Genomic DNA, 27,263 nt, shown 5'->3' on the forward strand with positions numbered 1-27,263 from the left:
CATGGTTTAGCCTTGATCTTCGGGTCGGGGCGCTTCATTGAGCCATAGATGCAAGGTCACAAGGTCTAATAGATCCATGAAAAAGATCGCAAAACAATCAAGAAACCACTATGAATCAAATGAAAATTCGAGCGTCTCTTCCATGAACGCGATTTGGGGAAAACTCAAAATTCAAGCAGATTCAGGAGAGATTCGAGGGGGGATTGAATCAAAGATACACACAAAAATCCTAGCAACAAAAGCCCTCAAACAATTTAATGAATCCACACTGAAATCCTGACGAACAAATATTCACCCGAAAATCACGATGTGCCGCTCGCGCTTGGGCCGTGATGCGCTGTCGTCGCCCCTCCCGCCTGCACAGGGCTGCGCCGCCGTCGGCGGTCCCGTACTTGATCTTTGCCGTGTGCCAACAGCTAGGCTCACGGCAAAATTTATCTTTGCCGTGTGCCAACAGCTAGGCTCACGGCAAAATTTATCTTTGCCGTATGTCAACAGCTAGGCACTTGGCAAAAACTCAATTTGCCATGTGTTTTTTTGTCGCACTTGGCAAAAATTTAATTTACCATGTGCTTAATTTTTGTTGTGAGTTTTTGTGGCCAGCACTCGGTATATATTGGGTTTGCCGTGTGTCTGTGATGTTGCTCACGGTAAAGAGCTAGGCACACGACAAAGTGAAAGTTTCCCGTAGTGAGTACATGTACACACGTGCTATTGTGCTCCTTTCCAAGGAGACTTTTTTTTTTCCTATTTTGATCGGTACTAAGGATCTTGTTTGCAAATAAGGTACGCTCAGTATTTTTTTTTAAAAAAAGGTACGCTCACGTGCGCGTCCAATATATGTTCTTCGTCGAGCGCTCGACAAATGTTGCAAGAGACAAACATCAATATTTGGAATTATTGTTTCATTATGTTCCGCACTTGATGTTGCATGTCAAACCATTTAAATTTTATCTAAAGTTAAATAAAAGGTAATAACATTCATGATACAAAATAAATAGCATTAGATTACTTATATATTTTTATAATATTTTTTATGGACGGAGGAAGTATACTTGTGTACGGAGGACCCTCAGCGCGAGTAGAACAGCCGGTGGGGGGGCGTCGGCGCCGGAACGGGACGGGACGGGGTGGTGTGATGAGATGAGATGAGATTGGCCTGCGGAACGGAAAGACAGCGATCCCGTTGACTGGATCCCACGTGGAGGCGAGACCGCGAGACCGGGGGAACTGGCAGTGAGCTGGGGGGACCCCGGGCCCCGGCCTCGCCTGAGGAGTGAGGAGGGGGGGGGGACCGCCCGTGCGCGCGGGCCGAACAGGAAACAGCGGCCGGGGAGCGGCGCACGTGTTGCGTTCTCACGCCGTCCGCGATGGGCTCCGGGTGGGTGCGGTGCGGTGCGGTGCGGTTACGGCAACACGCGCCCCTGGCGTTCGGAGATTTTACCGCCCGGGTTCGAGTTCAAAGCTGGCTGTATTCAAACTTCAAAGCCCTCCTGGCAGAGTTCAGTCAGATTTTGTCAGTTTATACAGTTCGAATTTAATTTGCGCATTCGTCTGTGGCATCTCACGTGAAGACTGTTAGATATCTAGGCAATTTTCGATATATTTTAATTCTAAATATTAATATCAATTTCATGATATAGATGAGTGATAATGTGTGTACAAGATATGTGCATGTGTTCATGTTATTCTCACTAATAAGCATGAACAAAGAATTAAACCAGAGTAGGTTTAGTAAGTACCCCAAGGCGGGACCAGTGCCGGAGGCACCGGTTGCGCCGTTACCAGCTGGAATAGACATGCTATTCGACTGGTCTTGCTCGAAGTAGCCGAACTATGTCGATGCAGGAAGATGTTCGCAGTGCAGTCCCACGAACGGTTACGCCGGGAAGTAGACGAAGTAGTCGTTCGCATGAGCGGTTACGCCGGGAAGTAGACGAAGGAGTCGTTCAGGGAGCGAGCAGTCGCGTCAAGACGCTCCCCAAAAACCTAATTGCCCGCGTCCCGTGCAGGACCTTCAGCGAGCAGAGGTTCCGGAGGCTCCCGTGCAGGACCTTCAGCGAGCAGAGGTTCCGGAGGCCCTGCTCTCGCTAGACCTGTGCGCGCAGTGCTAGCGGTGGGGAAGGCAGAAAGCAGCTGAGGGAGAAGGGAGAGGTCTCCTGAAGAGGAGTACCTGAATGAGTGCTTGAGATAAGTGAGGATGAGAGGAGAGGGTGCTGGTTTATATAGGCACGATATGCCTCAGGTTCAACGAACCTGGACATCATGAATGGCTTTGATGAGCGGCAGTTAATGTGCCTCAGGTTCAACGAACCTGGACGTCGTAAAGAGCCTTCAATGTCCGGTCATTAGTGACGACATTAACCCTCTGTTTTAATACTCTTTACTGCAAAACATCCTTCTGAGCACATCACGTCGCACCGCACCTGCACGTCACGTCACGTCCGGCCGCGCAGGCGCACCGCCCGTCCGGCCGCGCCTCGTCTCGGCCACGGCCCGGCCCGGCGAGGCGAGCGAGCGCACGCGCGTGTGGTTCACCGTCCTCCTCTTACCGGCTTCACAAGTGGTGTACACGAAGTCCACCTTTTAAGTCGGTTGAGATCCTCCTCAATTCCCGGTACGGAATTAAGCATTGATTCCCTAGCATTAATAGTGGGCTTTAAATTCTTTTAATGCTTTAGAAGTAATGGGCCAAGCCCATTACTCCAACAAAGACACCGTATATTTTGGGCTGTGGTGAAGCTAGCGGGCCATGCTTTTCAATTAATCTTACAATCAAACGTAGAAATACCAGAGCTATTTGCCGAATGCTTCTACCCAAGTTGGAGCACCTTTTTTGTTTTGTTTGCGATGCTGCGTAATCGGAGCACTAAGTCAGTGCTCCCAATTATATATGCCCATATCGATCACGGAACTTAAATCTTTCAAAACAGTCACGGCACTTAAATCTTCGAAAACAAGGCTATTTGGCTTAGAATTTGACATTCCGTCATTTTTTAAAGTTTAGATATAAGTCTATCCTAAATTCATAAGATGGAAATTGATTCAATACACCACCATCGCATGCTCTTTGGCTTATTTCTCCATACTAAAAATATAGCACATAAGTTTCTATTCCGTACCTCATATGGCAAAATAATATAAAAATATATTTTATATATAATCATATTAGCTAAATAGGTTATCTAAATTATGATTATTATAATGAAATTCAATTCCAAGATTCCAAACGGGTCTTACACTATTTCATCACGGCACTTAGTGATACACTACTTTTACCGCCATAAAAAATGTGGGATACGTACTAAACTACTCCCTCCGTTCAGGAACATAAGATATTGAGGATTTAAAATTTGTACCCAAGTGTAAGGTATCATAGGATCTTTTGGATCGAAAGGCATACTAATCTCCTTAGTTTTAGTGCCAGTTTTGAAAAGAAATCAATTGCGGTAGGTGAGAGGAGTAAAAAAGACATGCTATGTTGAAGGACGGAGGGAGTATCATGTAGATCGAGGTTTATGCTTCACCAGTCACCAGGATCATCCATATCATCTGACGAGGCATGGCATTTTTTACATAGCCAAAAAAAATTCTTTACATGGAGAAAATCAAATTTTCCTCATTAAACTATCCCAACCGTTTGATTTTCAACCTTAAACCGGTAAAACAAATGGTTTTGATAGTTGAGAAATAAAATAAGACTTTTATAATATTTGAAGGAGAAAAAATAGACTTTACTGTATCCTCACATAGCGACTAGCGAGGAGGTAGTGGCCTCCGCTCCGTTGCAAGGTGTTGGCCCGTCCGCACGGGATCCCCTCCTCCCCCGCCCCCACCTGCTGCACGGGCGCCGTTCCGTTGACTCCGTTCCGGCATCGCCGCGCAAACCCCCTCTCCTCCATCCCCGTCCTCCGCTAATCTCAGAGCTGCTCTGACTCCTAAACCCACGCCCGCTTAAACAAAGCAAAAAAGCAAGCGAGGAGCTTAACCTTAACCCCCCCCCCCCCCCCCCGCCCGCGCTCATAATTAAAGAAGCAATATCCCGTTGGATTCCGCCCCGCGGCCCACCACCACCCGTGTCTCCTCTCGTATCGCAACGCAGCCGAGCAAACGCAACCGCAACAGCAAAAAGGCGCCTCCAGAGTCCAGTCCCCAGAGAGAGAGAGAGAGAGAGAGGATTGATTCGGAGAGGTCGACAGAGAGGAGGCAAGGCGGGGGCGGACGGGGAGCGGCGGGATCGCCCGGGAGGCCGCAGCCGGCGGCGCGGGCGCGGCTCCGCGGTCCCCTCTGGGGGCTGCCGCTGATCCGACCGATCCGGCGGGAATGGCGGCCCGGGGAGGGATCTAGGGTCGCGCGGGCAATGGCGGCGGCGGGGGCGCGGCGGGCGGTGTGGGCGCTCCTGCTGCTGCGGCTGCTGCTCCACCCGGCCGCGCGCGTGCTCGCCAACACGGAAGGTGCGTGCGCCCTCGCTCAATCCCGGTTTGCCTGGCCTTGCCTTCGCTCGCCTCCGTGTTGCTCCGTCGGCGGGGGTGGTTACGGGGAGCTCGCCAGCTCCAGCCGCCCCCGCTTGCTTCCCTTCCTTCCGCTGGAGGCCTGTCCCAAATGGGGGTTGGGTTGCGCTTACGCGCGCCTGCGTGCCGCGAGCGCCAAGTCGCCGTGTGGGGTTTGGTTGGCTGCCCATTTCCGGTCGTCCCGGACAACAGCGCGAGCGGTTTGCGGGTTCGGCGAGCAAATTTGAATCGACTTCTTCGAATTCGGGGTGCCTGCCAACTGGCCGGACAAACCCGCCCCGCTTTTCCTGCAAATTTCTGGCAAGTTTGACTCTCCGAGACCGGAATTTCGAGTGAGGTGTCGGTGCTGCTGCTCCAGCGTTCCATCGCATTTCCGTTCACCCTTCGGATTCGGATTTCACTTGTTCCGGTCGCCGCGTGACTTTTCTCTGGTTTCCCCAATCGAGCAGTGTGAGTGTCTGTCGACACGGCAACGGTTGCGGGGTTTCGGCTGTATTAAATTTGCTTCGCTAGATTCTGCTGCGTGTTTTGCTATGCGCTGATTTGTCTGGGCAGGCTAGCGTGGTTACGTTCCCGGGGGTCGGTAGGTCTGATTGATTAGGATGTCTAAATGACGTGGTCATGTTGTTTGGGATACGCCTGTGTTTCTAGTTGGTGGCCGGGCGATTCTCAGGTGGGCCTTTGTGTTTGGCTGTGCTACTGGGAGGGATGGTCTGGTCTCTTCCTCCTATGATTTGCTTTCATGGCGGGTGAGGCTGGCCGGTTTAGGCTTGGTTTCTAATTGGGTGGGATTGGTTAGGGCTTGACATGATTTGCTTGCGTTGTTTGCTTGTTCGGTGCCCATTACCCTCAAGCGGATGGTGCTGATTCGAATGATGTTTGAGTTTGTGCCTGGTGGGCATCGGACGTTGCTCATGTGTAGCTTTCAGTTATACTTTGTTTGTGCGGAGGCAAGTGTTATATTCATGCAGATCCTGCGGCTGTCTTTCTGAATTATGGCTTGCATAGTTCAGTTGTTCTAGAACTATGCAAGCTATGATAAGCTGGAACTTCAATCATTGGCTTATTACTTGATGCTATCAGCCACAAGTTGATGTTGCTGCTCTGATTTTGTGCTCACTGATGTGGGATTATTTCTTCGCCTTCAAATGAAAATCATTTATAGTCTGAATCCTAAAGGGAATATTAGCTGCTACAACTTCAACTTTTACTGATTGTAGTTATTTTCTTTTGCTCCCTTGCATGGCATTGCTAGCAAGAGAACTTAGTCTCCTAGGTTTAGTAGTCAGATTAAACTTTATCTGACAGCTGTTCCTTTTTCATTCTGCTATTGACAGGTGATGCTCTGCATAGCTTAAGGACTAACTTAAATGATCCTAATAATGTTCTACAAAGTTGGGATCCGACTCTGGTCAACCCGTGCACTTGGTTCCATGTTACCTGCAATAATGACAACAGTGTTATCAGAGTGTAGGTTCACCTTTCCTCCACTATGTTTGATCAGTCATTGCATCTGTTCTATATTTCATACTTACATTTTTTTCTTCATTTGCAGTGATCTTGGAAATGCTGCGCTATCAGGAACTTTGGTCCCGCAACTTGGCCAGCTTAAAAATTTGCAGTACCTGTAAGTTCTCTTCCTTTGCTAAGTTTTTGTAATGCTATACTGATTTTGGATGTGGTGGAAGGTTATATTTTCTTTTGATATTTAACTTAAGGTGGTATGAATGATTGAATGTCATATAAAGAATACTTGTTACATAGATGATAGTAGGGTTAGACTGCTAGTCCTAGAATGTCTAAAGACTGGTGCTCCAATCACGTGTAATATATGGGATAACACAATGCATCTTCCTGCAAAATAAATTACTGGCATATTCCGTCCTTAGATGGCAATCATTATACTTGAAATGTCAATGCTGTTGCTAGTACTGACTCCGATGACAGTAACATTCAATAACCACAACAATTATTTACCGTGGCATGCCATATAAAACTTGGTTACTCTTGCCTTTGTTATGTTTTGAAAATTAATCATTGGCTTCATGTTTTTTAATTCTTTTTTATGCAGGGAGCTCTACAGTAATAACATCAGTGGCACTATACCTAGTGAACTTGGGAATCTCACAAACTTGGTCAGTTTGGATTTATACTTGAACAACTTCACTGGTCCAATACCTGTTTCATTGGGGAACCTACTGAAGCTGCGGTTCTTGTAAGATATCCCCATTGACTATCACTTGTACTCACTATAGAGTAAAATCTGTTTAGAGTAGGAGTGTTGTGGCTATGCACATGTTAACTCTCAGTATATCGTTAACTAAAGTTTTTTAAAGTAGTAGAGATGAATACATTGTTAAATAAATCATTCTTTTGAGATGAATGTAGGCACTTTTTATTAAATACAGGTTAAGAACACAGCTGCCTAGTTTCATTGGGTCTGATTTCTAGGATGAAGTTCTTGTTCATGGCAGCATTGAGTGATGCTAGTCTTATTTATAGTTAGATTAGTTTTGTTCAGCAACCCCTTTTTTCCCCCTTGCCTGCTTAAACATGTTTACTAGCTAGCATCTTAAACGAAGCATAAGATCTGTGTACTTGGAATAAAAGGTTAGTTTTATATCTCTTCTGTGAATTTGCTTATGCAATACAGCTATACGCCTATACGCTGGCATGCTGCCGCTTGTTAGGTGATGTATGTTTTACTACATGACATTCAGTTATGATGTTTTAAGGCATTTATCATGTTGTGTTTTTCACCTTTTCAAATTATTACAATTTCTAAGTTGTCTTCATCATATTTATTTTATTGTTTGTATGACACTATTCATCATATTTATTTCATTACTTGCACGATATTATCTGTGGATGTCACTGATTTTGCACATCTTTTACTTTTTTGTGTGGAATAGGCGTCTTAATAACAACAGCCTTTCGGGTCCAATACCAAAATCATTAACTGCTATCACTGCCCTCCAAGTTCTGTAAGCATTTGTTTCTCACTCACACACTTCCTTTCTATGGTTTTAATTAATAAATAAATGTACAACGGAAATTAATTGTTTCTCTTGAATTACAGGGACCTGTCAAATAATAATTTGTCTGGAGAAGTTCCATCAACTGGTTCATTTTCTTTATTCACACCTATCAGGTAGAGCTAGAATTAGTTGACAATTTCATCTTTTTAAAGTCTTGATGCTTCTCCTATTCACACTTGGACTTTTTTTCAGTTTTGCGAACAACCCTAACTTATGTGGTCCTGGCACCACAAAACCTTGTCCTGGTGCTCCTCCCTTTTCTCCACCTCCTCCATACAACCCTCCAACTCCTGTGCAACCAGGTGATTTTTTGAGATTTAGTCCTGTAAAGTAATATCTTTGAGTTCATACTTTGCTCTTTCATGTCAATGACATACTATCAACACCATAAACAAGTATAGAGTGCTGTGGGCTGGTGAGCTGTATCTATACTGATGCATTTTTTAGTGAAGTCATAAAAAAAAGGAAGAACTGTACTTTTCCTTGAAAACTTAAGTAAAAAAAATGTGGTTGGAAGCAACGCCTTTACAATTGTAACTATGAGAATGGTCTGGTGCTGCGCAAATCGATACCTAGCCCCTTTCCTTCTTTGTACCGATCATGCATTGGCATGGCCGTAATCTAGGTTGTGGAATATTAGTTTTGCCGCTGACTACTTATTTTGTGCAGGAGGTAGTTCCTCCAGTACTGGAGCCATTGCTGGTGGAGTGGCTGCTGGTGCGGCCTTGCTATTTGCTATTCCTGCAATTGGTTTTGCATATTGGTGGCGCAGGAAACCACAAGAACATTTCTTTGATGTACCGGGTAAGCATTCGACGGCAGCAGGAGAATTACTTGGGGAACAACATTGAATCAATTTAATTGAGATTTTGAATGTGGCAGCTGAGGAAGATCCAGAGGTGCATCTTGGCCAGCTTAAAAGATTTTCACTACGAGAACTACAGGTTGCAACGGATAGCTTCAGCAATAAGAACATTCTTGGAAGAGGTGGATTTGGCAAAGTCTACAAAGGAAGGCTGGCAGATGGTTCATTAGTAGCTGTCAAGAGACTAAAGGAGGAGAGAACACCTGGTGGGGAACTACAATTTCAAACAGAAGTTGAGATGATTAGTATGGCTGTACATAGAAACCTTTTGCGTCTTCGTGGATTCTGTATGACACCAACGGAAAGGTTGCTTGTGTATCCATACATGGCCAATGGAAGTGTTGCGTCTCGTTTAAGAGGTACTTTCTGCTGTTTGCCCCAGTCGTCAGTCTTTTATTTGTGTATCTTAGCTACTTATACTTTGTTAACAGAAATACAAACTGTAAGGCATTTGTTCTTTGGTTTATTTCTGTAGAACGGCCGGAATCAGAACCTCCACTAGATTGGCAAACACGAAGGAGGATTGCATTGGGTTCTGCCAGGGGCCTGTCCTATTTACATGATCATTGTGATCCGAAGATTATCCATCGTGATGTCAAAGCTGCGAATATTTTGTTAGATGAAGACTTTGAAGCTGTAGTTGGAGATTTTGGTTTGGCCAAACTAATGGATTACAAGGATACCCATGTAACTACAGCAGTTCGTGGAACAATCGGCCATATCGCGCCCGAATATCTTTCAACAGGAAAATCCTCTGAGAAAACTGATGTATTTGGTTATGGAATTATGCTTTTGGAGCTTATTACAGGACAACGTGCCTTTGATCTTGCTCGCCTTGCCAATGATGACGATGTCATGCTGCTTGATTGGGTAAGTTACTAATGCCATGTCTCCAGTTTAAATTGCAATGTAGATATCGATGCCATTTTGCAGCTTGCTGCTGTGCTGGGTTTAGATGCTCACTTTTTCTGCACTATTATAATAGAAATTGTTAATCACCGCATCAATAATAGATGGAGCTTCATTAGAGTAAAAATTAGATATTGTTTTTGAATTGGTGCATGGTTTACAGCAAAACTAAACTTGTCATATGGTAGAGTAGCATGTATCTGGAATATTGTTCTACTCCCCCCGTTCCAAATTATAGGGTGTTTGGCTTTTCTGATACGTAGTTTTTTCTATGCACCTAGATATACATAATTTCTAGTAGAGGGAGTACTTGTTAACATACTGCTGTAGCTAGTACAGGAGTTGTTTTTGTTTATTGTTGTGATAAAACACCAGTTTTGACTGGCAAGCTAATAGAGAGTTAATGTGCTTTGTGCAGGTCAAGGGGTTGCTCAAGGAGAAGAGACTGGAGAGTCTGGTTGATGAAGATCTACAGCACAACTACATTGATGTTGAGGTGGAATCTCTGATCCAGGTCGCACTCCTCTGCACGCAGAGCTCCCCTATGGAGCGTCCCAAGATGTCGGAGGTGGTGAGGATGCTCGAAGGCGACGGCCTCGCCGAGAGATGGGAGGAGTGGCAGAAGGTAGAAGTAGTACAGCAGGAGGTCGAACTAGGCCCTCATCGAACATCGGAGTGGATCCTCGACTCGACCGACAACCTCCACGCAGTCGAGCTGTCAGGGCCACGGTGATGATAGCGCACACTCATGACCTGCCGCTAATTCTCGTATTTTGTAAGGGTAATAGTGATGTGTATCAATCATCCTAGCCGAATCCCCATTTGTTTCATACCAACCGCAACCAGTGGGTGAAGATATGGTCAGCCACGAGGTGCCCTTGACCTGTATTGCTGATGCGTCGCCATAGACATCTTACTATCTTATAAGCTGTGGGCAGCAGAACTCCAGGAGCTAGTGTCATGTGCAGTTGCTGAACGCACCAGAGCTCCTGTATTTGTAAACAAGGTAGGGTGAGCTGAGGTGCTTCGGCAGTCTTCTGGGTCCGTGATAAATTAATTGTACTGAGTATTGACAGTTGACGTCTAACTATTCTGTATCAAATCAGATGTAAGTTTGGAACTGCAATCATTTTGTATCTCCCCTCCTTTAAAAGGATCGGATGATATAACCGTGCCTATGTTTGTACTTGGACTTGTTCTGGCTGGCGAGGTTAACCTGAAATGTTAGCAATCATTGCTGTTGTAATGTCCGGAGTTAATTGAGAGATGGAAAAGCAGGTTCTATATTGATGATCTCATCTTCGTGATCAAATTGAAAGCACTTCCCTGGTACTGTCGCTCGGTAAACTGGTGGACTGCAGAGGCCCCGGATAGAACTGTACACCTTTTTGGTGCTCTGACAATAGGCTGTGAAGTGTGAACACATGGGCAAACAACACTTTCTCTTCTCTTAATTAAACACGTGCATTGATTTCTTCCTCTTATCTCAACGAAATTTCATATCGTGCACTGTAACACACAGGAATGTTGCAAGATCATTGCAACCCTCACTGGCAACCTTCAGAGCTCTGTATCCAAAGCATGAACGATCGAATTGGACCGTTCGTCATCTAGGCAGTCTTCAATTGTACAGATGAGATCTCCCGTCCCCAAAACCCCACCGCCGCCGATCGCCGCTGCCTCATGCTCCTCCCAGGGGCGTCTATTTGTAACATATGCTCCTCCTCCCGAAGCCAAGCGCCCCCGCCATCCCCGTCTCCGGCGCCGCCCTTAGCCCCTGCCCTCTGCCGCCGCCGCCGCGCCACCTAGCCCCCACCGCCGCCTGCTCGCTGTGGCAGTACCGCCCTAATTAATCCGGCTCAAGTGCGCTAACCATCATCTTAAAGATAATCCCGGCTAACACGCACTTCAAACGGAGTAATTCGGCAGTGCTGTCGGGTAAAGTCCCGAAGAATCCACCTGAGCGTCGATCGAACCCAAAGCTTACATACAACCCACACGAAGGTGAGTCCAGAGAGTACAATATTTCACAGATACATTATATTATAGAGTCTTAACTTAATTATTACAAACCGAGTTCGAAATCTCCGAAAGATATTTGAAGTTCGAATCAAAAGTAGTTCAGAGTTCACTGCAGCGGAAATAAAACGGGTTCTAAACGACGATACATGATGTCATAATGAAGCTCGTACATGACATCACTCGGCATTGTCATCGTTGGCCGGAGTCGTATCCCACTCTACCGACCAACCAGGAGGTAAAACACACGGCCAAGTCAAACTAGCTATCTGATCTTCAAACGAATCACCTGAAACAAAGTTGAGCCACAAGCAAGGCTGAGTATACTAATACTCAGCAAGACTTACCCGACTAGGATATAAACAGCTCTCTAACTAGACATGCAAGGCTTTTGGCTTGAGGGGTTTGTCTTTGCCGAAAAGCAATAAAGAGTAAGTCTTTATTTTCCGATTTTAGCTTTCAGGTTCTAGTTTGATTAACCATTCTACATTAGCATCTATCCTAAAGCATACATGGTGAAAAAACAATTATTTTGCATCATTCAACCATATTTCTCATCATCATTGTTCCACTTCTTACTCTATGTGGCAAAAGGGTTAAGCAGTCTCAATATCCGTGAGAGACCGACGATTCGAATCGAATTTGTTAACCTGGCCAGGCAGACCTAAACATACGCATGGGGAATGCAACCACCCACGCGACTTTTCCCCTTTTTCCCCGGGCATGAAACAGGCCCACCGCCCTAGGGTGCCCTGCACCCGTGTGTGACCAAAGACCAGACAGTGGGGAGTATGCTCCACGGCCGGTTCCATCAGGTACTTAAGCTTACCGATTACCATATTCTCGGCATGTGGTTAGTACGTTCAAACGCTTAACCACCACTACCACACACCGCGGCCTTATCCATTTTCACTAAACAGACGGGGTACCACCAGTACAACAACCCCGCCCGTAAACCTTATATTGCAGTGTGTAGTAAGCATTCAACTCCTATGAGCTCGCGAGTGATAGGAAATCACTCGACTTCTACCGAATCATTAGCATAGCCATCTAGCGACCTACACATACTAGTTTCAAGCATAGGTACCTAGGATCATGCAACTAAGGTTCCAAACAATTCCTGTAACTTAAATACACAAATAAATAGGAATATAATTAGTTGCATAAATTTAAAATAGGTAGGACATGCTCCGGGGCTTGCCTTCCTGAGCGTAACTAGCCTTGGGCTCTTCTGAACTCTGGTTCAGGTCTTCCGTGATTTCATTTAGGTTAACTTGAGCTTCACGCTGCTCACTCTCGGACTCCGGCACCAGCTCGTACGTACCGTCGGCGAGAGTAGTCAAGTCTACACGAATGCATATGCGTGAGTTGTGGTGATGGTAACAAACTTAATTTAATTCATTATAGAGTTGTAAAATATTTTCTTAACATCTCCTTGGTCAATCATTTATAGAGTATTATCTAGATTAACTATTTCTTACTAAGTAAGTGGGGGTTTTGTTATTTTTAGAAAAGTTATTTTCAAGTGCAAGCATTGAATATTTAAATCAGCTGATGGGTATAGCTTCTGAATATGAAATTTTTATGGAGAGTCAATTACTTAATTACAAACTTGCCATAAAATTTTCAGCTATTTTCACTGAGCATGCTAATTATTAAAAATGCATTAAACAGCCACTGCTAGGATTAAGATTCATTTATACAGAACAAACCCTACAAGTAAAGATACTAAAATTTTTACTGAGCACTCCTGAACTGATGGTGAGTCTACTGAAAATTTTTCAGATTTAAAATATCAATACACAGGGCATGATAAATAGGACAAAATAAAGCTACAACAACCTAGTTTAAAACCTACAGACAAAAATAGAAGGTTCCAGAGCTTCATCTTTTACCAGCATGGTTGTAAACTAACCCTTAGAAAAATTATTAGAATTTTTCATGTGCAAGAACTATTTTTCATGATTTAATGTATCTACCATCTCCATAAATCATTTGGTCCAGTTGGATTTAACTAAAAATTCTCAAACTTTTTCTGTAGGCTCTGGGAATGAAAATACCAGTACTGTAAAAGTTTTAACCCATGAAACATATCATAACAACTTAGATAAATAAAACTATCTATCCTAGGCATACATCAAAATTTAAATAAACTGATAGCTAGGCATATCAACTGTCCACGAAACTTTTACACAAGGTTAAACATCTAACATGTAACCCACTGACCAAAAATGGCTAACATCTCATGCTTGTAACTTGAGATATAATAAAAGGTACATTTTCTTTGTATTTTAAATGAAGTAAAAACTATTGAGCAACTGAAAAAGTGCATGTATCAAAAGTTGTAGATCTCTTTGCAATGATTCCAGAACAGTTGAGTTTACATTTTTCTGATTTTGCTATGGTTTTTAAACGAATTTACAAGTTTGCTGTTTTTCAAAACAAAAAGAAAAAGGAAACGTAAACTTGCATCTAGGCCCCTGGAACAATTTGGGGGCTCGCACATAAGCCCCTGGCCGGAGTTGGGACAGAGGAGGCGGCGGTGGGGTTTTTGCCGGCGAGAAGGAGGCTCGCCGGCGGCGGGGATGGCGTCCAGGGGTGAGAGCTCACCGAGCTCTACCTGTGGGTGGGTGTTGTGGTCGACGGGGATGGTCGGAGCAGGGTCGGCGGCGTAGCAGCACGGCCGGCGGCGGCGGCGAGCTGCGGCGGCTCTGGGCGGTGGAGGTTGGGTCGTTGAGCACCGGTGGGAGGTGAGGGAGCTCGTGGGCGAGTCAATTTGGGTCGAGGAAGGGCAGAAGAGGGGGTTCCGCGGCGGGCGGCGGACGGCGGCGGCTTTGCCCGCGACGGCGGCGGCGCTCCGGCGGTCCGGGGCGGAGGCGAGCGGGTCTGGGAGCTTCACTGAGGCGAGTAGAAGCTATCTAGGGGGTCCATTGGAGGCGAGGAAGGGCGGGGCAGGGGGCTCCGCGATGGGGTGGAGCTCGGCGACGGCAATGGCGTGGGTGGCGGCGTTCCAGGGCGCGGGGAGGGGAGTGGGGGCTTGGCTTGGGATGGAATGGAAAGGGGAGGAGCTGGAACGTGAGGTGGCGAAGTGAAACGGGGAGAGGGAGCTCGGCAGGACCCGTTAAGGACGGGCGGCACTGGCGGCCGTCGGCTCGTCACGAGGCCGTCGTCGCGGAGTGCCAGCACTCGAGCAGGGGCACAGCGAGGGCGGGCGAGCACTTGAATGCGGGCGCGGGGTCAACGGCGGGGAAGGGCGCGCGTGGCGTGGCCAGGCGGCGGGGCAGCGCTGGCGCCGCGGCGCGCAGGGCGCTGGTGGCGAGGGTGCGGGCAGGCGGCAGCGAGCGGGGTCCGGGCGCGTGCGCACTCGAGCGGGATGGTGATGGCGCGGCGCAGCGAGGCAGCAGCGGGGCGGCAGCAGGGAAGCAAGCACGGCAGCGGCGCAGCAAGTGCACGCGCGGGCGCGCTCAGGTGCCTGCGCGCGCAGAGAGGGGAGGGTCAGCGAGGGAGAGAGAGAAAGGAGAGAGAAAGGGAGTGGAGAGAGAGAAAAGAAAGGTCAACGGTTTGACTCAGTTCAAACTTGAAATTTTAAGTTGAAACTCGAAAAATTTTGAACACGAAAGTTGTTCAAAATTAAATTTTCTACAACTTTCCTTTCATGCAAAAATTCGTTTGAGCGATGATTTGAAAGTTTAAAATTTGAATTCAAGTTTAATGCACCCACTTGTTTTTTGGGGCTAACTCCAAATTTCATGTTAGAACTTGAAAAACTTTGAACACGAAAGTTGTTAGTCTTGTCAAACTCTACAACTTTCGTTTTGGGCAAAAGTTCATTTGAGCAAAGGTGTGAGAGTTGACTTTTTTGTGTATTTAAACGGAATTCTGACTTTCGAGTAAACACAAAACCTGGGTTTAATGTGTCATTTGACGTTAATTGCATTTTTAAATAGTGCTAAACACCGGAGGTGTTACAGTCGCCCCCACCGCCAACCACCGGTTGTCCCGCCCCGCCCGGCCGACAGTGCTCCCGCGCTGACAGCCACACCACTGTTGCTGCCGACACCCTCCTCTAGGTCCGATGTCCATGGAGCCGCCCCCACCCCCGTAAACCTTGGAATTCTAAGCTCCACCGCCTCGACCACCACCCCTGCTCCGCCCACCTCCCACTCCTCGCCGGAGACAGCTCCACCCCTTTCCCCCTCACCTCTCCTCTAACCATTGCGAGCTCAAGGAGGAAGATAAACAGTGCTCGTGGGCCCACCTGCAGGGATGGGGATGAAAGTTGATGTTGCCAAATATGTGGTGTCGGTGTTTACTGGTAAGCCTACCTAGGGATACCCTTTGGTAGGAGATTATTTGGTGAGGAATCTCCGGATCTGGAACTTGAAGGTAAACACGAGGATACAAGATACAAATTTAGACAGGTTCGGGCCGTCAGAGCGTAATACCCTACACTCTGTTTGGGGTGTTGTATATTGCGCCTGCACTTGGGTGTTGTGTTGCCTATTGGTTGCTCTGTTAAGCCTGTCGATCTAGTGTCCGTTATCAATATTAGGGATACCCAAGGCCATGAGATTAACGGCTAAGCAACTCGGCTAGGCCGAAGGATGAACGCGTCGGATTACTTCGCCCGACCTCCGCGAGAGGGCTCTGCCTCGCCCAACCTTTGACTAAGGGGCAGAGTGCGACCAACCTATGCGAGGGCACACTATGGGTGAAGCTTCCCCAGCTCTAACTCCCCTCACTCCCCTGATAGGCTAACATGTGGGGCCCTGGTGTTGATTCTTATAGGTACATTGCTTGGCGCACCTGTTTGCTCTGCCAGGTGGACCTTCTTTTATAAATGAGACGCTAAATATAATCATCTGTGCATTCTTGTGGTGTCTTGCTCATGTTTTTCTCGAATTTAAGACTTGCAACCCTAAAATGGCTAGATAGGCAAAATAATTGTGTAGTTAGGTTAGTGATACAAATATGAGAGTAAGGTGTATAATTTTTTTTATTGAGTATAGTTAATGGTCATATTTTGCACTTAAGGACAATCGATAGCCTGCTACTGTGTGTCCCGGTGGCGCGTGGAGCTTTGGTAGCCGAAGGGAGGCGCGGTGTGGGCGGCGGTGGCCCCGACCGGATCTGCGGCATGGTGGATCTCGGCATCAATCTGCGTCTGCGGAGCAAACGATGGGCATGGCAGCGCTGTCTGACTGAGGTACATCGGCGAGGTGCGGGCCGCTGTCGCCAGGAGCAGTGCGGCCACTCATCCGATTACTACAGCCAGATGATGGTCGGCGCGCGGAGCAGCCGTGGCCGCGAGGGAAGTTGCAGCGGGCATCCACGGTCGCGCGAGGCAGCTGCGGCGAGTGTCGACGGCGTGCGGGGTAGCGGCGGTCGGCGCGGGTGAGCCGCCTCGCACATTCGGTGCGCAGGGCAGCCGAGGACCGCGAGCGGCGGGCAGCGGTGACGAGTGTCAACGGCGCGTGGGGTTGCGGCAGTCGGCGTGGGTGAGTCGCACGCGCATGGCTACGGCGGAGCGCGGCTACCAACATGCGGAGCAACGGCGGCGCGCGGACGCCGGCAGACTTTTGGGTCGCGTGGGAGGCGCATGATTTGGAGAAGAAATAAGAGAAAAATAGAGGAGAGTCCAACCAAATTTGATTTTCTATTTTATAATTTTACTGTGATTTACTATAATTTTTATAAAAATTCAAAAGAAATAAATAAAAAACGAAACCACGCCATTGTAGCAAAACCATGCTGCAAAATTATATTTGGGGGTTAAATGTCCGGTTTTGCAAAAGTGAGGGAGTTAGAAATCCGGTTTTGTAGTTCAGAGGGTGATGTGATCCACTATTGGTATGTCGGGGGTTATATAGTCTTTTTCATGTAAAAAGGCATAATGTGTAAATCAAATTAAACTAGAAGTTTTGTGTTACCAACAGGGGAAAAAAAGAGAACACTTCTGCTAAATGTTTTGTGTTACCGGCTTACCGTCTTTATGCACACATACTCTTGTGGGCTGAGAGCCTTGGTATGAAATTGAGCAAGTCCGAGAAAATTGTGTTTTTGGGACTCCAAACGTTGTACTTCGCTATTATAGGACTTCAAACATCGACTTCGCTAAAACGACCTTTGAAATATTGGCTCTTTGCTACACATGACATTTGGTCCCTTTAATCAATTTGGTAAACTAAAATACATATATTTCCACCCTCTATGATCCTTTTGCCCTTGTGCCCTTGTGCCTAAACCCTACAGGCTACAATCAATCGACGTGATCGATTCATCTTCCTCCGACATTTTCCTCTGATATTTCATCTACGGAGACATATTTGTCATTCCAAACGTTGATATTGTAAAATTGGGACTCCAAATATGTGTCTCTTGATTATACTACCATTTGGGGTATTCTCCCTCTTTTCATTTTATTTTCAGGTATTTGGGAGGGTGAAATGACCTTCTTACCCTTCTATATTTGCATGAGCTTGTGGACACATTGTTGGACCTCTAGCTGCCGCCCCACCCCTGTTCACCGCGGCATCTCTGTAAATGCTTTTTGTGTTGTGATGTAGTGCTGCATCTAGCTAGGCTATGAATGCTTCATGGCTAGAAAAGTACGAATTGGCAACCCCAATTTACAAGAAAGGAATTTCATTGCCCCTGATGTCTAAAGTACTCAGGTTCAAGCATCCAATTCCAACTCGCAAAAGTAGAATTGATCGACGCCAGGCCGGACAGCTATGGCGCTCATCGCCCTGTTCAGCGGCGGCCAGCCAGCCTGGTGGGCAGGCGTGCCCAGCGCCCTGGGCAGCGGCGTAGCCGGCAGCCAGCCAGCCTGCAGCAAAATCACGGAGGGACATTTCATCCTGTCAAATACCTGAAAAGAAAAGAAAAGAAAAGATGGGAAATACACTAAATGACATGATAATTAAAAGACACATGTTTGGAGTCCCAATTTTACTATGTCAGCGTTTGTAATAGCAAATATACGAAGCGTAACGATTGGAGTCCTGTTTTTCCAATTTTCTCATAGGATGGCTCTCCTCCCACGTGCGTGGATGGTGGACTTTCCAAGCCGGCTAATGAGTTGGCCGCACGGATCCAAGCTAGCCTTGCCGTGCCAGTCTCTGGCAATGGACCGCCGGAAGAGTGCCTTGCAGGCGAACAGCGCGTCGGCCGCGGATGGCGGCGGGCCGGCGGCGGTGGCAGGTGCAGCGCGGCAGCGCACGAAGAGCAGGCGAAGACCCCGGCACCACGATGGCCCCATGGCTGCGGCCGTGTGCTGGTCCAAGGCACGGTGGATCGATCACGTCCTGGGCACGGTGAATCGATCACGTCGATCGATTGTAGCCTGTAGGTTTATGCACAAGGGCAAATAGGTCATAAAGTGTGGAAATACATGTATTTCAGTTTACCAAATTGATTAAAGGGACAAAATGTCATGTATAGCAAAGAGTCGATGTTTCAAAGGTCATTTTAGCAAAATCAATATTTGAAGTCCTATAATAGCGTAAGTGCAATGTTTAGAGTCCCAAAAATGCAATTTTCTCAAGCAAGCCAAGAGCCCAAAGGAGAAGCCCATGCCAAAAGCACCCAAGCGCCGGGAGGTAGGAAAAAGAGCCTTCTTTTTTCGCTTGCACTTTGCTGACACCATTTATGCGGCTTTGGGATGAACGATTTTATGATTGTTTAAAAAGTACTTGAGTCTGGTAATTGAAATGTGTTTTGCGGTGAAAGAAATTAGAGGAGCAAATATGTTAATAAAGTCAGATGGCAGTAGCATACATTAAGTAGATAAATTGAATTTTCATATGTTGGACGATTAACCACTAAGATGAAATTCTTCTTCTTTTACCTTCCCAATCAGTTTGGGATTACTGGAATACCAAAATCTGCGGCAATCGCTCGTATAAAAAAGATGAAGCAATTAAACATCATCTTCGCCATCCACGTTTGGTCTTCCGACCTTGCAATCATACCAAAACCACAACCGAAAGTGCACAGTTCCCGATTCCATATACACAACCAAGTATGAACAGTGATGCTTGTTACAGAGCGATACATCATCTCCAAATTAATCACTACCACCCTACAAATTTACATTGTTATTACTCGGCAATACGAGTCTACACTCCTTTGGGCAGTTGCCATATATGGAAAGGTAAAGAAGCTCAAAAACAGGTAACTTGTACAGGTGATGGTGCAAACCTGGCGGATAGAGTGCCATATGCTCAGAAGCTTAGTGATGTGCAAGTTTTACCCTACTTGAGCACATCTTTCATAGATGGAGATCAATGGCTGAAACCATACCGCAACTCACTAATATCTGCTTGAAGCAATTCTAGGTAAAGGACAAGGGGTCACAGATTTGAAACAGGAAAAAATAGGACATTCCATTGTTTGATTTTTCTTACATTAAATAGCATAGAATCAAGAATTAGAATTGCGCAAAGATAATATGTATTTGACAAATATGCTGCTTTCGACAGATATTACACAAAAGAATCCCATACTCTACATTTGAGCAGCACATGAGAATGCAATACACATTAATGCTAGGGGAGAAAGAAGGCAACTTCGAGCGCTGCATTACAATAGTTGGTGCTTGCATAACATACAATAGTCAAGAGTTGACTAATATAAACATCCTATTTGCAATAGTTGTCATGTTGAGATCAAAATTGGGCAGATATCTTCTTCCTGTATTCTGATTGTTGCTTCCAACAACTACTATGCCTAGAATGAAATCTCACTTGGTGCATGGAATGTCCTTCCTCGGATATGGCTTCTAGATTCTCTCCAGCATAAGAACAAAGTGGAGAAACTTCAATGCCTGAAATTACAGGCAATGTTTTAATGACAATCAACAAGTTCCAATCTAAAAGGTTCTTACATAGTTAGCAGATTTTGAAACACATATATAAGGGAAGCAAATTACCTGTCATATACAAGGGCACAGAATATGTCAAGAAGACACCAGCAGCAACCACCCATCAGCTATGAAGCCAAAGCAGCATTAATCTGGCACTATCAGGAGTGTCATAGGTTGCACCATTAGCATTCTTCACTGGCGCAAATTCCTCCTCGCGCAAAACCTCAAATTCATTTTTCTACTTTAACCAGCCTTCCGCATACCCATCTCATCGTAGCCTTTTCATCAGATGAAGGTGTGTCTTCTTCCAGTATACCCGGAGAACAATCTTCTCTTGTTTCAGAATTTTCTACAGACCTGGGAGCATCTTCTCCTGATGTCCCCGGAAGATCAGTTGATTCAGCTGCTATGCAATCATTGTTTGCCATATCATTGACCATTGATTGCCTAACTTGAAAATCTATTATTCTGAAATCTCCATTCACAGCTTGCTTTGATGAAGCTGCAGGAAGAAGAAAAGCTCTTTCCATGGAATTCTCTATTCTCTGATATAGTTGTTTTATTCCGGTGAATGCAGATACATCAAAATGGAAACCAATGCCTTTACCATTGCTTGGCGGAAATTTTATCCCATTTACAGGTTTATTGTCTTGGTACAACACATTGTTTTCATTCTGTGTCTCCAGTCCGTGGTCAGGGTCCAATAAACCTGAGTCCTCTGAAATATCATCAGAAGCATTTTCTGGAGACCCTTCATGATCAACACATTCAAGTGATACTCTTGCCTCTGTAACAAGCTTTCTAGCTTCTATAAGTGATGCTTGAGCAAAAGGGCTCATTGCTGCAGCAGTTTCCAGGGCATCCGCAGCCTTTTCTGCTTCTGCAATCAGTGATCTTGCAGTAAAGAATTTAAGCAGCAGTTATTTATCAGGAAAAGAGAGAAAATTAAACAGACAAGAATGAAATGGCATATGACAATATTTTCCGTGAGAAAACATTCATTAGGTTTTTAATAACAATTGAAGGAACATGACCAGGTGCATAAAGATGAATTAAGGATACAAGTTATTTTTCCTGCCAAAACTAATAAGAGCAAGACTTGCATAGTCTACCCATTTTTCATTTTGACATAAAGAGGCATACCTAGCCCTTTTAATAGCTTCTTCCTTTTCTATTGCTAGTGCTACCCTTTGAGCTCGAATCTTTGATAACATCTCCAATTTTTCACCTGCCATCGGATCTTTGTAGGGAGTTGCACTTTTCTTTCTCTTAACAGTTGCCCCTTTTCCATGAGCATCCTCTAAGCCCACAGCTCTATCTTGCATAGATTTCTTTTTCGTAGACTCTCTCTTTACACATGGTCCTTCAGCAGGCCTTGGCTTTCTTGGTGTTTTAGTGCCAGTACATGATCCATGGTAGCTAGCAATTCCACTACAAACACGTTCACGATATTCCTAGAGGAAGAATGCACTGAAAAGTCAAGTGATGACATCAGAATGTTCATGCCAATAAAAATAGTAATCAAACTTCTATTGCTGATGCATGTGGAATGAGAAATAAAAATTTCCATATAGCATCAAAGTCATTTCTGAAAGAAAATACATGAAAAAGTATTTTTGGGCTCTTACTTGATCCAACCACTTTGCAGCAATAGCTTCTGCAATTTTTCTCCTCTGCTCAGGAGTTTTTGGTGCTCGTCTGTTACCTCTTGGCCTTGGCATTGATCTCCTTTTTTGGAGATACCCCAACCACTCTTGCTGCATTTGATCAGTCAAGATTTTATATGAATTCCATTGGAGGCTAACCTCACCAGCAAAGCCTTTTCTAGCTGCATCAGCTACCATGTCCCTCCACTCCACAAAGCAGCCATCCTGCACCATTAATCTCTGCAGACGCAAACTCCAGCCTCGCCTCACCCCCTCTGATATCTTCACTCGTGTCTCCTCACTGTATCAAGTACAAGCACCAATAACTAGGGATGCATCCACCAGTATGTTTGATGAGAACTAGTTTTAGGAAAATTGTCAAACCAAGTATTCTAAAACATTTTATTACAGCTGTAAAGCTCTAACAATACTTAAGAGATCATGAATATAAGCTGGTAACTGCCAATAGAGTTCACTCATCTACATCTGAACATAGACGTTGAACAAAATTAAATTGCAAAGCACTACAATCAAAGTCAAACCGGAGATGGAAAATGAGGACAGTTTAGCTTGATAATCATGTATTGATCATTGAACTCTGCACTCACTAACTCATCAAACGAACAAACAAATTTCTTGAGAAATATAGAATTGGTGAGAGGGTAACCATTTCGACCACATGACTTTGTTGTTCAACCTTGCATTGCAATATTTGTACTTTTCCTAACTTCCTATAAAAGGATCAACATGGTTGACATGTTCCCAAGATTCATAAGGAAATCAAATACTTTGTAAACTAAAAACCATATTAGATAGGCCAGGAGATTATAATTAGGGACGAAAGTATTTTGTCATGATATTGAAATTAAACACATAGACAGTAGTTTTTCATTTCATTTCATTTTATTATACTAAATAAACAGATTACTAAATTGCAATGTACCTCTGTGCATGCCCCAGATTCATCAGCTTTTTCTTAACCTGCAGAATATGATTAACATATCCATGGATGTAATGCATGTCATAAACTCATGTTACCAAAAAAGAATAAACTAGAGAAATAACATGGAGTTATGGGCCTGTTCAGGACCAATTAACTCAACCAAATTCAGGTCTATTTCAAAAACTCCATGATGGAGTAGCTCCAACATGGAGTTGAGTACGAAAAGGAGGTGTTTGACTTACATTTTGGCTCCAACTCAGGAAATTGGAGATTTTTATGTGGATGGTCAATTGTACCCTTGTGTCTTATAAGTATATTATTTGGATGCTATTTGAGCAATGTGTTTAACTAATTTAGTGCAAATAGTTTAGAAATTATCTCAAGTACTTTACACATGAAAACTAGCATAACTTTAGTGAAATATAGATTCAAATCAGTAAGGGCTTTCTTGCTCAAACAAATTAAAATGGATGATGCTTGAGTTGTATTTTACACATAAAAACTAGCATAAAACTTAATGACCATTGGTACTTCCAGAAAAAACAGAGAAGAAATTAGACAAATATCTGTTTTTAATACAAATCTGATTCCATCGTCTCCTCCCTCATTTCCCCAGATGTGGGTGTTGACCAGCACCTGGGACACCAGATTCAGGCAAGACAGTGGGAAATGGGCACCGTGGAGCCCCTGTCCGCCCAACGCTGCTGGACTGTGGCTGCGGACTGGTCATTCTGCCTTGAGCTCCGTGCTTGGCAATAGCACCTGTGGCTGCCCATGCTTGGGCGGCAAAGCCACAAACTTGAGCCGGAGGAGGATGGCTTCCGGATGGCTGGATCCATCCGTTTTTGCCGGAGCCAAGGGCCCCGGTGACCTCAAGCGCCTAGATTGAAGGAGCACGGCTGCTAGGGTGTCCAATTGAGGGCAGCAGCAATCCACTGTTGTTCGGGTGCTCATGTAAATAAAGAAGGTGATGCGATAAAAGGTGGTCCGAAAGGGATGTGTAACCGGTGGTATTGGTGGGTAAGCACCAAGCCAAACCTGGATTACAGGCACACCTTGGCCACCCATATGCAACAGCTGTGCCTGTAAACTCTTCCCATTCAAAAAGTTCAATTTTGGCGAACACAAATTCAACAAATCAAACATATCTTAACCTTGGGTGCATGTAAACATTACTTTTTAATTTCTGAAAGGTTCGATGTATTTGTTCAGTCACCCACCTAGCAGCGGTTACAAGGCCAAGGCTGACATTATACAGTGCCAGGTAGAGACATCATTTCCTAATATAAGAGGACTGGCAGGCTTGGCAGCACCTTTTAAGGAGGGTAGATCAGTCCGATTGTTTATCTAAAAAATCTTAAGGTTATGAAGCAGTGTGCTCCAATGCACAGCTAACAATAAGTAATCAGCAGGACAAAATGGTATATGCAGCAGAATACATAAATAATAATAATAATTCACGCATGACTTCACCTTGGGGTCCTGCATCGCAATCCTGGTTCTCTCGCGAATCCGCTGAAGCGTCTCTGCACATGGAACTCAATCAAATAAGGCACAACCCTTTACAAAAAGTGTAATAAGTCATTACTTGTAAGTTATCACTTAGCAGCATATGCATTTTATTTTATTTGGTTCCTACTCTAACTCATGCTACAATGGCCTCACTCCTCAGTTATGAATTTTACACTGCATTTCTTCGATCTAACCTGTGACACATTGGCAAATCCATCCACTATGCCCATCGAGAGAGATGTATTACTGACACATTGTTGCAGCCAGCAATATTGAGACAACATTTTCAGAACAACTTATCGCGTACAGGAAAGCTAGAGAGCACAACAAGCATACCTGGGCTATGCTTCCTGCCCTTGTTCCACGGCGTGTTACCCTTGTTCGCCTGCGATATTCGCATCCGCCTGAGCCTCTCCCTCTCGTCCACGTCCTCCTGCTCCTCCGTCAGGAACTCGACCCCCACCGAGCCCGCGCTGCCGTCCAGCGCCAGCGCCGGGCCCGCGTCCGCGACCACGCAGACCGCGACGTCGCAGGGCCGTCGCGTCGGCGCGAGGAGCAGGAGCCGCCGCCGCCGCAACGAGTCGGAGGAACGCGGCCACGGGGGCATCTGCTGGACCCGTGGCCAGGAGGACATCCAATGGCAGCACTGCAGCTGCGGCGCCATCGGAAGGAGTTGGCGGAGTAGGGGGGAACCCAACGGCGAGCCCAGCTGAGAGCCTGAGTGGATTGCGGCGGCCGGAGCGGAAAGGAAGGGAAGGCGGCGAGGAGGCGACAGATTTGGCTCCCTGCGCGGTGGAAAGGAGGAGGAGGAGCGTGGTGTGCGTGTGGGGCGCAGGAGCGTGGCGGGGATAAGACGCGCAGGAGCGGGGACAGCCAATTTTTTTTTTTTTTACATCGGTTCGGGAAGTTCAGTTTTCCGTAAATTACACTTCGACCCATTTGGATCTAAGGGCAGTGCCAAACAAGAGACATAATGACTTCCTCTCAGCAGGCCGTAATTTCGTTCTTCCGCACAGCAGGCATACTCATCCATCGTCCTTAATTGAGCAGCGACATTTTTCACTCGGCGCCGAAACCCATTAGTTATTTGTCACCGATAAACTTCCCAGCCACCGTCTCCCACTCCCTCCCCTGCATCCCCTCGACTGGCTGGGTCCTAGGCTCCCGGCCTCCTCGCTCCTGCCGACCTCCCCTTCCCCACCTCCTGGGCACCATGGCGGGCGGCGCAGCGTGGAGGGGTTCGGCGTGGAGAGACGCAAGTGGGGCTGCGCGGGGCAGGGTGGCGCGGAGGGGTCCGGCGCGGCGCAGCAGGGCTGCGCGGGCGCGGAGGGGTCCCGCACGGCGCGGCAAGGCTGCATCGGCACGGAGGGGTCCGGCGGCGCGGGCGGCACGGGCGTGGCAAGCGGCGCATCGAGCAGGGCGGAGCATACGTTCCTCCAGACTTTTGAGGTGTGTTCATTTGGCATCCTCGCCTTTCTCTCACTAGGGTTAGTCTCTCTCTCTCCTCTCTCACTTGCGTTCCCTCAGATCTAGCGATTTTGTGTTGTTGGAAGCTGTTGTCGGTCGAAACCCACCGGCGAGCAGCGACAGGCAACACGAAGAGCCGGGAGGTCGCCGGGGCGCTGGCAGGCACTGCTCCCTTGTCGACGGCCAGCAATTCCGTCACGCGCCCGGAGGTTTTGTAGAAAACCGGGCGTGCCACCTGACCTATACCCGATCAGGAGGGTGCGAACGTGCTTCAAACAGTTTCCTGCATACAAAGACACGTGTAAACGTAAGTCCGAGCCGTGGTCGGCTCCCCGGGACGACTCTTGCATCGGCTTTAAAGAGCCGATCGAGTCCCGGTGTCAGATTGGATCTGTATATATCCGGATATCGATGAATAAAGCAAATAACTGTAAAAGCTTCACTGCTAGATCGGAACATCCTACACGTGACTAGGCCTAATGAACGTAACAGACAACTAAATCATAACCTAAAACAGAGGCCTAAGAACTAGCAAGAGCCGATTCCCGGAACAATCCCTATCAAAGCTAAGATAAAGCATCTACTACGCCACCGGATCATCCAATCCGTTTGCAAGGCCTAACCTAGCAGATATTACGCCAACTCTTAAGATAAGAGCAAACCATAATAGATCAGATCTACTAGACATAAAAGAAGCAGGGTGTTGCCTCTGTGCAACTAATTCTATGCGACAAGAACTAGCATAAGATCGAAACGTGACTGCACAGAGACAACATGATATTCGTAGATGATGAACAACGAAGCACAATAGATCTACTAAAAGCCATGCTACGAACATCAAGATAACTAGTACTACTCGCCATAAAAAACGCTTCAGTACGAGTAATACCAAGGTAAAAGCAAGAACAACGCTGCCCTGATCGCAAGAAGCGATCAGGGCAGCATGGCGCTTACTTGGATGAAACCCTAGGATTAGGGGTGGCGATGCGCCGAGAGTTGTTGTTTGCGAGACGTGATGACGCTCTCCCTTTCATGAATAACATAGGGTACATATTTATAGTCCGGAGACTTGGGAAATAATCTAAACTAATCTTGTCCCGATCGGACTCTATCTCTAATCTTAAACTAAATCTAAGGTACATGGCCCATGTGGCCCAGATGCTCACGCAGGAGCCGATTTACAAGTTTTCTTAATCTTCTGCTTTAAGCCCACCTTACTTTCGGCCCATAAATTAATTCTGTTAATTTATGGCGATAACACAAGCATAGATCGGAGGTGGAGAGGCGATGGGATGCGCATAGATGTCGTATTTCCCATTATTTCTATAAATTTTCATCGATGCTCTTCCTTTTTTGTTGCTAAGTAAACTGGCTTTTGGGAAATTTTTCCCGTGAACTTTTCAGCAGAGATGAGCTGAGATCCAATTTGTGGTGGAGGAACAGATGCACGCGAATCTGAGATAACATTTATATATACAAGAGATATT

General features: G+C 46.1%; 3 protein-coding genes across 3 annotated transcripts; 1 reads left to right on the plus strand and 2 right to left on the minus strand.

The window, feature by feature from the left end:
• The first annotated feature begins 4,136 nt into the window (after window positions 1–4,136).
• LOC120711530 (LRR receptor kinase BAK1) lies at window positions 4,137–10,492 on the plus strand. The gene is made up of 11 exons (XM_039997087.1): window positions 4,137–4,454; window positions 5,849–5,981; window positions 6,067–6,138; window positions 6,583–6,726; window positions 7,424–7,495; window positions 7,591–7,662; window positions 7,742–7,851; window positions 8,219–8,353; window positions 8,432–8,773; window positions 8,890–9,284; window positions 9,742–10,492. The coding sequence occupies exons 1-11, from the start codon at window positions 4,361–4,363 to the stop codon at window positions 10,054–10,056; spliced, it is 1,884 nt and encodes a 627-aa protein (XP_039853021.1). The 5' UTR covers window positions 4,137–4,360; the 3' UTR covers window positions 10,057–10,492.
• Window positions 10,493–19,755: 9,263 nt separating this feature from the next.
• Window positions 19,756–25,141, minus strand: LOC120711534. The gene is made up of 7 exons (XM_039997090.1): window positions 24,646–25,141; window positions 24,271–24,323; window positions 22,798–22,835; window positions 21,837–22,155; window positions 21,352–21,662; window positions 20,275–21,102; window positions 19,756–20,169 (listed from the first exon to the last, which is right to left on the minus strand). The coding sequence occupies exons 1-6, from the start codon at window positions 24,971–24,973 to the stop codon at window positions 20,439–20,441; spliced, it is 1,713 nt and encodes a 570-aa protein (XP_039853024.1). The 5' UTR covers window positions 24,974–25,141; the 3' UTR covers window positions 19,756–20,169; window positions 20,275–20,438.
• Window positions 25,142–25,388: 247 nt separating this feature from the next.
• Window positions 25,389–25,775, minus strand: LOC120713192 (forkhead box protein E3-like). Its single transcript, XM_039999197.1, has one exon. The coding sequence runs from the start codon at window positions 25,773–25,775 to the stop codon at window positions 25,389–25,391; it is 387 nt and encodes a 128-aa protein (XP_039855131.1).
• Window positions 25,776–27,263: the final 1,488 nt, after the last annotated feature.

The sequence above is a fragment of the Panicum virgatum genome, chromosome 6K (assembly GCF_016808335.1).
Source record: "Panicum virgatum strain AP13 chromosome 6K, P.virgatum_v5, whole genome shotgun sequence".
In the NCBI taxonomy this organism is placed as follows: Eukaryota; Viridiplantae; Streptophyta; class Magnoliopsida; order Poales; family Poaceae; genus Panicum; species Panicum virgatum.